The 12,214-nt window shown below is 35.7% G+C and overlaps 1 protein-coding gene across 1 annotated transcript in view; it reads right to left on the bottom strand.

Annotated features, from left to right (window-relative positions):
- Nucleotides 1–6,823: 6,823 nt before the first annotated feature.
- LOC138320364 (F-box/WD repeat-containing protein 5-like) overlaps nucleotides 6,824–12,214 on the bottom strand; it is a 63,633-nt gene continuing 58,242 nt past the window's right edge. Inside the window, exons 6-7 of the mRNA XM_069263287.1 lie at nucleotides 10,692–10,904; nucleotides 6,824–7,435 (exon numbers count right to left, since the gene is read on the bottom strand). Coding sequence (XP_069119388.1) covers nucleotides 7,213–7,435; nucleotides 10,692–10,904 — 436 coding nt within the window. The 3' untranslated portion in view covers nucleotides 6,824–7,212. The remainder of the gene's footprint in view (nucleotides 7,436–10,691; nucleotides 10,905–12,214) is intronic.

Below are 12,214 nucleotides of genomic sequence, written 5' to 3'. Positions count from 1 at the left end.
CACTGGAATTGGTATTTGGGTATATTGTATACAGGGTGTAGACACTGGAATATTTTGGGTATATCAGAGGTTAATAGAGGGTTTCACACAGGAATATTTGGTATATTGTACAGTGAATCGATTGGGGGGGAGGGTGACAGAGGTGTGGTTTATGTGGGGTTGTACATTTGTTATGTTTGAAGGTTTAGACACTATAATTTGGTATATTGTACAGTGTATATCATGAGGTTTAAGACACTGAAATATTTTGGTATATGTACATATTGTTTACACACAGTGTATATCAGAATCAAGTTTAGACACTGGTATATTTGGGTATATTGTACAAGTTTAGACACCGGAATGTATATTGTACAGATATCGGTTTATACACTGAATATTTGGGTATAGAGTTGTTACACTGTGGTATATCAGTATAGGTTTAGGACACTGGTATATTTGGGTATATTGTACAGTTTAGACACTATATTTTGTATAGTACAGTTTATACTCTGGAATATTTGGGTAATATTGTACAGTGTATATCAGAGAGTTTATACACTGGAATTATTTGGTTATCATTGTACAGTGTATATCAGAGGTTTAGACACTGGAATATTTGGGTATATTGTACAGTGTATATTTGGAATCAGAGTATATCAGAAAGGTTCTAGAGCACTGGAATATTTGGGTATATTGTACAGTGTATATCAGAGGTTTATACACTGGGAATATTTGGGTATATTGTACAGTGTATATCAACCACTGGTAGATTATATTGTACACTAGTGAATCTATTTGGGTATATTGTACAGTGTATATCAGGGTCCTAGACAATGGATATATGTGGTTATATTGTACAGTGTATATCAAGGTTATATACACTGGAATATTTGGGTATATTGTACAGTGTATATCAAAGTTTAGACACTGGAATATTTGGGTATATTGTACATCAAAATCAGAGTTATACACAGTATTTGGTATATGGTACAGTTAGATCAGAGGTTTAGACACTGCGAATATCTTGGGTATATTGTACATGTATATCAGAGGTCTAACACTGAGAATATTTGGGTATATTGTACAGTGTATATCAGAGGTCTAACACTGGAATATTTGGTGTATATTCAAGTAGACACTGATATTGTACATGTAATATTCTCAGGTTTAGACCTGGAAATATTTTAGTATGTTGTACAAGTGAGTATATCAGAGCTTTAATAGCACTCGAATATTTGGTAGTAATTGTACAAGTGTATATCAGAGGTTTAAGAACATCTGGTAATATATTGGTATATTGTACACTGTATATCAAGCCATACACCACTCGGAATATTTTGGTATAGTGGTTTTACAGTTGTATATCAAGGTTATACACTGGAATATTTTGGGTATATTGTACAGTGATAAAGGCATGTATAAAACACTGGAATATTTGGTATATTGTACAGTGTAAATATCAAAGGTTTTGTACACTGAACTATTTTTTTGGTATATTGTACATTGTATATCAGAAGTTTTAGACACTTGGAATCTTTAAACATATTGTAAGCGTGAATATCAAAGGTTATACACTGGAATATGTTGGGTTTATTATATGAGTGTATAGACAGAGTTGTAGACACTGAGAATGATTGGGTATATTGTTGACATGTATATCACAGGTTTATAACACAGAAAGATTATATATTCATGAGCGCCCTATGTGTACGCCAATGTATTTATCAGAGGTTTAGATGGCTTCACACCGAATATTTGGTGTATATTGTTACAAGTGTATATCAAAGGTTTAGAACACTGGAAATATATTGGGTATATTGTACAGTAGTATATCAGAGGTTTAGACACTGGAATATTTGGGTATATTGTACAGTGTATATCAGAGGTTTAGACACTGGTATATTTGGGTATATTGTACAGTGTATATCAGAGGTTTAGACACTGGAATATTTGGGTATATTGTACAGTGTATATCAGAGGTTTAGACACTGGAATATTTGGGTATATTGTACAGGTGTATATCAGAGGTTTAGACACCGGAATATTTGTGGTATATTGTACAGTGTATGATCAGAGGTTTTAAGACACTGGAATATTTGCGGGTATATTGTACAGTGTAGATCAGAGGTTAATTTCACTGACATATTTGGCGTATATGTACAGTGTATATCAGAGGTCCTAGACACTGGAATATTTTTGGTATATTGTACAGTGTATAATCAGAGGTTTAGACACTGTAATATTTGGGTATATTGTACAGGGTATATCAGAGGTAAGACTATTGGCAATTATTTGACATGTATATCAGTACAGTTCGGAATATCTGAGTTTTGTAACACAAGGTTTATACAACTAATATTGGGGTGATATTGTACAGTGTATATCAGAGGTTAGAGACACTGAATATATATGGTATATTGTTTACATGTATCTCAGAGGTTTAGACACTGAATATTGGTATAAATGTACAGTGTTATTCAGAGTGCTAGCACCGGACTATTTGGGTAATATTTGTACAGTGTAAATCAAAGTTAGACACTGAATATTGGAACATGTACAGTGTATATCAGAGGTCTAGACTCTGAATATTTGGGTATATTGTACATTGATAAATCAGAGATTAGGACACTTTATATTTGGTATACGTACAGTGTATATCAGAAGTGTGTTAACACCTGGAATAGTTGGGTATTTTTGTACAGTGTATAACAGAAGGTTAGATCAATGGACAGTATTTTGGGTTATATTGTTACAGTGTATATCAGAAGGTCTAGACATCGGAAGATTTGGGTATATTGTACAGGTAATATATCACTGTATATTTGGGTAATGAACAGTTAGACAGAGTGACACGGAATATTTGGGTATCATTGTACATTGTACATGACACCGAATATTGGTATCATTGAGTCTAGACAACCGAATATTTGGGCATATTCTATTGCAAGTACACTGTATATATCATATTTACAGTTATAGCAAGTAGACACTGAATATTTGTAATCAGGGTATAGACATTATATTGTACATGTATATCAGAGTTTTATACACTGGGAATATTTGGGTATATTGTACAGTGTATATCAGAGGTTTATACACTGGAATATTTGGGTATATTGGACAGTGTACAGATTTTAGACGATCAGAGGGTTTATTTACGATTGATATCAGAGGTACTATCACTGGAATATTTGGGTATATTTACATGTTATATCAGAGGATTATAACAAATATTGGGTATTGTACATGTATATCAAAGCTAGACACTGGAATATTTGTTATATTGTACACTGTATAGAGTCCTAGACAATGGAATTTTGGTTATATTGTACACTGTAATATATTTGATTATATTTGTACATGTATATCAAGGTTTAGACACCGGAATATTTGGTATATTGTACATATTGTATTTGGGTATAATGTACAGTTGATATATCAAGACACCGGAAATATTTGGTATTATACACTAGACACTGGAATATGTGGGTATATTGTAAATTGTACAGTGTATATTTTTAAAGTGTATATCAAAGGTTTAGGACACTGTAATATTTGGGTATATTGTACATGTATACGCAGAGGTTTAGACACAGAATATTTGGGTAATTGTGGAGGTCTAACACCGGAATAATTGGGTATATTGTACAGTAATATCAGAGGTTTTATCAGAGTTATTTAGACACTGGAATATTTGGGTATATTGTACATGTATATCAAGGTTTAGACACCGAAATATATTGGGTATATTGGTACAATGTGTATATTGTTACAGTGTAGTTTAGACACTGAATATTGGGTATATTGTGGATGGTATATCAGTACATGTTATATCATAAGGTCAAGTTATAGACACTGACTATGTGGGTATATGTACAGGTATAACAGAGTGACATAATCTTTAGGTATATCTACATGATATCATATTTATACAGTGGAAAATATGTGTAATAATTGTAAAGTGTAGAATCAGAGGTCTACGACACTGGTATATTTGCGGTATATTTGTGTATATCATTTAGAACACTGGAATATTTGGGTATACTTGTACAAGTATATCAGAGGTTTAGACACTGAATATTTGGTATATTGTACATGTATATCAGAGGTTTAAGACACTGGAATATTTGGGTAATTGTACAGTGTATATATTTAGACAAGGGTTTACATTGTACAAGTCGACACTGGAAGATTTGGTATATTTGTACAGTGTATATCAGAGGTCTAGACACTGAATATTTGGGTATATTCTACAGTGTCTATAGAGTTATGACACAGGTAATATTTGTTTGTACAGTGTATATCAGAGGTTACACTGGAAGAATTGGGTAAATTGTTACAGTGTATATCAGAGGTCTAGACACTGAAATATTTGGTATATATGTACAGTGTATATCAGAGGTTTAGACACTGAAAATTGGTATATGATTGTAATATCAGAGGTCTATGTATATTGTATCAAGGTCTAGGTTTATGTATACACTGTATATTGGAGCATGTATATCATAGTTAGACACTATTTGGGTATATATGTACATTAAATCAAGGTTTATACAATGTAATATTTGGGGTATATTGTATGTATATCAGAGGTTTAGACACCTGAAATATTTGGGGTATATTGTACAGTGGTATATCAGATGTCTAGACACTGGAATATTTGGGTATATTGTACATGTATATCAGAAGGTTTTATACACTGGAATATTTGTATATGTACAGTGGTATATTCTAGACACTGGAATATTTGGGTATATTAACAGTGTATATCAGAGTTTATACACTGGAATATTTGGGGGGGGTATTAGTACATGTAATATCAAGAGTTTTAGGACGAATATTAGGGTAATTGTACAGTGGTTATCAAGGTTTTTAGACACAACCGGAATATTTGGGTATATTGTACAGTATATCAAGGTCTAACACCGAAATTTGGTATATTTAAGATAATTCATAGGTACTATACACTGGAATATATGAGTATATTGTACAGTGTATATCAGAGGTTGTTAGACAACACCGGAATATTTGGGTATATTGTACAGTGTATATCAAGAGGTTTGACACGGAATATTTGGGTATATTGTAGCAGTGCATATCAGCAGGCTGAAACACAGTAAACATCACCCTGAGGAACAATTCAAATCAAAACTGGAAAAAAATACAATTTTCAAACATGATTTTATTTTTCATTTGCAAAGGACAAAATAAATTAGCATTTCTGAAATCAACACACCTTATTTAGAATAGATTTATCTCATGATCAGTTTCACTGCTTAAAAAGTAGTACTTCATACTATACAAAAAGGTTAGCACATTATTCTGTTTGCAAATGTATGGTTCAAGGTAACGAAGGTCAAGAAAATCCTTATAGATCCTCAGGGTAATTAACCAATATGTGTAAAGGATTCTTTTTTTATAGCCGATTATTCACAAAAAACAAATTAAAAAGCCACATACCTATCCGGAGGAAAACATTGAGGTTTCTTTAAAAGATAATTACATCAGAAAATATATACCGATGGCCTAAAATGAGCTTACAACACCAAACATGTGCAAGATATCCTGCGTAATATATGATAAATGTGGAGAGTCACATAGATTTAATGGCTCCACCCCCATTTATTACTAATTAAATTTTACTTGTTACAAACATTTTTATTGGCTTAAAAATTTACTTTATCAGCCCATAAAGGAAAAATGATGTCGCTGTTTGTAACATCGCTTCGGATTGGCTGAGATAACGGCCTAACGATTTCATAGATAAAAAGAGTCCCAAAATGAATTTTAAATATTGAAAAGAATATATAATATATGAAGTAAATTGAATTATATATAGGATTAATTTGAACAGAGTTAGGATTAATTTGAACAGAGTTAGGATTAATTTGAACAGAGTTTTTATGTTATGCAGATATACCAGTATCACAAAAATCTGAGTGTACTCTCATCATAAACAGTTCACACATTTATTTAGAGTATGTGTAGTTTTTTTTAATTATCTTCATAAAATAATAGATCTATTCAAGTTAATCTTCAAACAAGAGATCCAAGAGGGATCTTGGCTCCCACTAAAGAATGATTCTATGTCCTGACATATGTACAGAGGGTATCTTTTACTCTGCTTTTCAAACTTATAACAATCAAAATCCAAGAAGGCAGCTGGTTGAGTCATCTTGTTGGGACATCTATAAATGTGATATGCACAACTAGGGCCCTAGAGGAACCTACAAATGAAATTTGAGAAAAATCCCTTCAGTACTTTCTGAGAAATAGGGGTAACAAATTGTGTGGCCAGTCGGTGCCATCTTGTTGACCGATCAGTCTTAAAATGCAATATGCACAACTAGGGTCCTAAGAGGAACCTACATATACAATTTAAGAAAGATCCCATCACCACTTTCTGAGAGAATTGTTAATGGACGGACGGACCATGGACCAGGGACCATGGACGAAAGGTAATTAAATAGCCTACCATCATCATTTCCCTTTTTTAATTTTAACTTATCTTATTTACAGATAGAATTTAACCAAATTTGGCTAGTTATACAAAATTTTCTAGTCTAACAGCTCATAATATTTGCATAAATTTTCATTAACATATTTTTTGAAAAAAAAAAACAATGTGTTTTATAAACAAACATTTTTTAATCGACATATTTTATTATAACAAAAAAAGGAAATAGCTTCACAAAGTTTTAATCAAGGAACAAAAATAATGTTTTCTTGAAATGATGAACATCGTAAAATGATGCAAATATTTGGAGTGAGGAAAGACTTTTGACCAAGAAACTATATTCAAAATGAGTAATATAGTTTTCTATTATGTTTGATGAACTCTACACCCAACAAGCTTTAATACATTCAGTCAAAACATCTAACAGGCTTAATTAAGATACACATTATATCGGACATTGAATGAACACTTTTCTGCTTGCATCATAACATAAATAACTTAAAGTTTGTAATCTGTAAAAAATGAAACTGATAATTGTCAAAGATAATAAAAAAAAATATCTCGGGCATATGCAAAACATCCCGAAAACAGAACTTCAATAAAAACATACATGTACAATACACGTACATGTAAAAGTATTTCATTAATTTAAAGTTTTTCAATTCAGACAAATCATAATCAATCAATTTTTTTTAACAAATTGATTTGATATCTCGCGATACCACTGCAAAGAACATAATTATTTGGGTACTTGGAGAAGTTTGGAACAAGAGCTAGGACTGAGTACACAGACTGGGTAAATTGTCCACTTTGACCTCGTGTTCTCTTGACCGCGACCTCCACACCTTGATTGAACAGTCGTCACTGACTGTGATGAGAGTTTCGGTATCACGTGGGTTAAATGCTACAGAGTTCACAACATCCGTATGTGGAAAACGAGCAAGACACACGCCATAGTGACGATCCCAAATGTAACCATGTCGATCCTCTGCACCACTGAAAAAAAAAGTCATTCATTGTAATTGTAATACGATCCCATGGATTTAACAATGTTTAACAACATCAGCATTGTATCCCATATTACATGAACTTACGAGTCTTTTACATATGAATCATGCGTCTCGAAGGATAGAAGGCATAGGCCTGTTTACTGTAACAGATTAATGTGTCATAGGTACCAAAATATTTATAAGGGGCCCAAGGGCCTTAACGGTCATCTGACTACCTAGGCAATAGCCTTATAGGAAATTAATTAGATATGGTGTTATAGTAGTCATCTTTAAATTGGGATCAGTGCCAGAGACGTAACAACATTGTCAAGATAATGTAATAATCATTTCAGACAAGTTCCAGCCAAACCCCACTGATAGAACTTGAGAAGAAGTTCAAAATGTGTTTTCAAGATGGCGGTTGTGGCAGCCATCTTGTAATTTGGATTGACTCAAAAAAAAACGTCACAGGGTCAGGACCATATCAGGATCATTTAAGTTTAAAATGTATTTTCAAGATGGTTGCTGTGGCGGCCATCTTGGATTTAGTATTGACCCGAAAAATAACAGCACTATGTTGAAACCATGTCAGGATCAATTCATGCAAGTTTCAGCCAAATCCCACCAGTAGTTAAAAAATTCGAACAGTTTACTGAAAGCAGACAAAGCATGCATGACTATAGGTCATCCTGACCAAAAAATATGGTTTCTTTTTTTTTTATCCACAACTTACATTTTTGTAATTTTGGTCCCCCCCCCCCTCCTCCCCACTTTGTTACAATTATTTAGGTGCTCTGGGCGCCAATTACGACAAATACGGTATATATAATAGGGATATATCAGCATAGCCATAGCCATATTAAAGATTAAAGTCAAGGTCGAAGGCCTTATCAGAAATTTTTGTCAGAGCATCAGTAAGAGATAATTCAAGTAAATGTTTTATGTAGAGTAGAATGAACTTTTAAAATGAGAAGTTAACAAGCTTGGGTTACATTGTAGACTTTTGAAAAAGATATGGATTATTATTAGTAAAAAATTATATTTTGTTTACTTTTTTTAACCACTTAGTGTACCTATTATGTTACATTGATTACGAAACAAGTTGTATACTTGTACAAATTACTTTTGATGGCCCAGATGTGATGACCCAGATATTTGAGGGTGGAAGGAAACTGTGTGACTGTAGAAAACTGATATGATCGAACATGTGACATCTGACCTTAATTCATGTTCATAGTGGAAATCAAAACGCGGCTAGCTATAGGTGAAAGATAAGTGGCACCTGCTCACCCACATTTAGGGGACTTGAAAACTCTAACTAACAAACTTCAAAGTTAACCTTATTTACTCAAACTCAAAACTCCAAAGAAAGTGCTGAGTGTCAGTATGATTCAGTAAGGTTGCACTATAATGAGATCAAATGGGGGTAAATTGGTGGGGGTATCTTGGTGGGGGTAACTTGGTGGGGGTATCCTGTATCTTGGTGGGGTATCTTTGTGGGGTGAACTTGGTGGGGGTAACTTGGTGGGGGTATCTTGGTGGGGGTAACTTGGTGGGGGTATCCTGGTGGGGGTATCTTGATCGGGGTAACTTGGTGGGGGTATCTTGGATGGGGTAACTTGGTGGGGGTATCCTGGTGCGGGTATCTTGATGGGGGTAACTTGGTGGAGGTATTCTGGTGGGGTATCTTGGTGGGGGTAACTTGGTGGGGGTATCCTGGTGGGGGTAACTTGGTTGGGTATCTTGGTGGGGGTATCTTGGTGGAGGTAACTTAGTGGAGGTATCTTGGTGGGGGTAACTTGGTGGGGGTATCCTGGTGGGGGTATCTTGGTGGGGGTATCTTGGTGGAGGTAACTTAGTGGGGGTATCTTGGTGGGGTAACTTGGTGGGGGTATCCTGGTGGGGGTAACTTGGTGGGGGTATCTTGGTGGGGGTAACTTGGTTGGGGTATCTTGGTGGGGGTAACCTGGTGGGGGTAACTTGGTGGGGGTATATTGGTAGGGGTAACTTGGTGGGAGTAACTTGGTGGGGGTAACTTGGTGGGGGTAACTTGGTTGGGGTATCCTGGTGGGGGTATCTTTGTCAGGGTGCTTTGGTGAGGGTAACTTGGTGGGGGTAACCTGGTGGGGGTAACTTGGTGGGGGTATCCTGGTGGGGCTAACCTGGTTGGGGTAACTTGGTGGGGGTATCTTGGATGGGGTAACTTGGTGGGGGTATCCTGGTGCGGGTATCTTGATGGGGGTAACTTGGTGGAGGTATTCTGGTGGGGTATCTTGGTGGGGGTAACTTGGTGGGGGTAACTTGGTTGGGTATCTTGGTGGGGGTATCTTGGTGGAGGTAACTTAGTGGGGGTATCTTGGTGGGGGTAACTTGGTGGGGGTATCCTGGTGGGGGTATCTTGGTGGAGGTAACTTAGTGGGGGTATCTTGGTGGGGTAACTTGGTGGGGGTATCCTGGTGGGGGTAACTTGGTGGGGGTAACTTGGTGGGGGTAACTTGGTGGGGGTATCTTGGTGGGGGTAACTTGGTTGGGGTATCTTGGTGGGGGTAACTTGGTGGGGGTATATGTGGTATATTGGTAGGGGTAACTTGGTTGGGGTATCCTGGTGGGGGTATCTTTGTCGGGGTGCCTTGGTGGGGGTAACTTGGTGGGGGTAACTTAGTGGGGGTAACCTGGTGGGGGTAACTTGGTGGGGGTATCCTGGTGGGGCTAACCTGGTTGGGGTAACGTGGTGGGGCTAACCTGGTTGGGGTAACTTGGTGGGGGTATCTTGGTGGGGGTAACTTGGTGGGGGTATCCTGGTGGGGGTATCTTGGTAGGGGTAACTTGGTTGGGGTAACTTGTTGGGAGTATCTTGGTGGGGGTAACTTGGTGGGGGTATCTTGGTGGGTGTATCTTGGTGGGGGTTACTTTAGCTTTATAGGTGTGTTTCGGCTATGTAGCACTATTGTAGGACTGAATGTGGGGGTATCTTTTTTATATGTTAATCATGACATAATAATACATCTCAAATGTTTACAGATTAATGTGTAATAAGTACAGAAAGAGTTGAAATATGGCTGACATTGTCCACAATTTACATTTTGGTTGGAAGCCTAATAAGCACTCATTTTGTTAAAATTTTAAGCTTCCTGGGTTCTAATTATGGCGAATATGGTATGTATACATTTTATCTTGAAAATCTCACAGTCATAGTGAAAGGAATTAAAAAACAGTGAAAGGCCGAGCTGTAAAAGTCATGACAAAGACCAGCTGAATATTACCTGGCCACGTAGTCTTTGCAGACATCTAGGAAGATAAAGAAGCACTCATCGTTGGGTGTGTAGGCCTTGTGAGATCTGTGCATTGTGCCCACTTCCTTCATATTGAGCAGGTCGATCACATGGATGTCAATCTCCTGTGCTATGGGGGGTGGATACAGGGCATTCTCTATACAGTAGTTTTTTGGCCAGGGTCGATTGTTTACATATAGGTATCTGACAATAGAACATCACTTTATTAATATGTACAGGGTATGAACAGTTTCAAAATAGATTAAAGTAATACTTCACATAAATTGAATAGCAAATTCTATTGTAATGCATGCTATATATATCAGTACTGTTATTTCATAGGAATAATATGCCTAAGTACATGCACATACTTAAAGCCGCATAATCTGTATCTTTTAGGGTCCGTAAAACAATCAATGACAATATATGGTGTAATAGCCCTTAAAAGTTATATACTTTCCCCAAATTACAAGTCTAGAAAGTTAAGAGGTCCAAAGGTATAAATATACAAATTTTTATTTCAGACTTATGAGAGGTCCGACAGAAAGTCAAAAGTTACTGCCTACAAAGCTTAGAAATGCTACTTTGCGCATGTCCGGAAATAAAAGTTGTTTACCGCAATGGAGTGAGCTTTGCAGTGAAAGCTCGCCGGCTTAGAATCAACTGCTGATTCGAAGTGAATAAGGAGATTATTTAAACTAAAAGATGTTGTGAATTGCTGAGAATATTATATGAAAACGAATTCGAGCTATGACAACAACTATGATTTGTGAATGATCTACCAAAACCACATAAACTGACTTTTATTCGTCTCTATAAGGTGAGTGGGGCCCCGAAGGGGTAACAGTTATATTATATAAGTGTTTGGTTGCTTTTTGGAATTGGTACCATATCAAATAAAAATAGAGATTAGAAATCAGGAAAAGTGTTGATAAATTGGGGAACATATAACAGATTTAATCATGAATTACAACAGAAGCATATGTAGAGTCGTATAATACGCGTTTCCCTAAAAGATGATCGCATTCTTCAGTGTTATGTACGATATACATGTAGCTACTGTTACAGCGTCAGGAGTTTGATATCTTTTCCGATATCTATTTGTGTATTTATGTATACACGATGATTTATATTTTTAAATAATTTATTTCTTCTTCACACAAATGAAAAAAGGAATAATAATGATTATTGCATGTTTACATACCTAGTATGTTTAACTTTTGAATAATTTATGAACAATAAACCAATTAAAATAATATATGTCATTTGTCTGAGTTGTTTAACACCATCCTGTTCGCATCAATACATTTGTACCGATATGACTTTAATAAAGTCATCGACCAAGTTCGAAGGCGTCAGATTGACCTTTATATTCCTCGTAGAAACAAAATATTTATATCAACGGAATCAGTGATTTCTCTATTTTATGCTCATATAAATTTCACAAGTTGGTTTGCTAGAATGGATTATTTCCCTGTAGGTTTCCATCGAAAAAACGTCCGTTAAAAAGTGCT

The sequence above is a fragment of the Argopecten irradians genome, chromosome 4, assembly GCF_041381155.1.
Source record: "Argopecten irradians isolate NY chromosome 4, Ai_NY, whole genome shotgun sequence".
Taxonomy (NCBI): Eukaryota; Metazoa; Mollusca; class Bivalvia; order Pectinida; family Pectinidae; genus Argopecten; species Argopecten irradians.
This window is presented reverse-complemented; position numbering and strand designations above follow the sequence as displayed.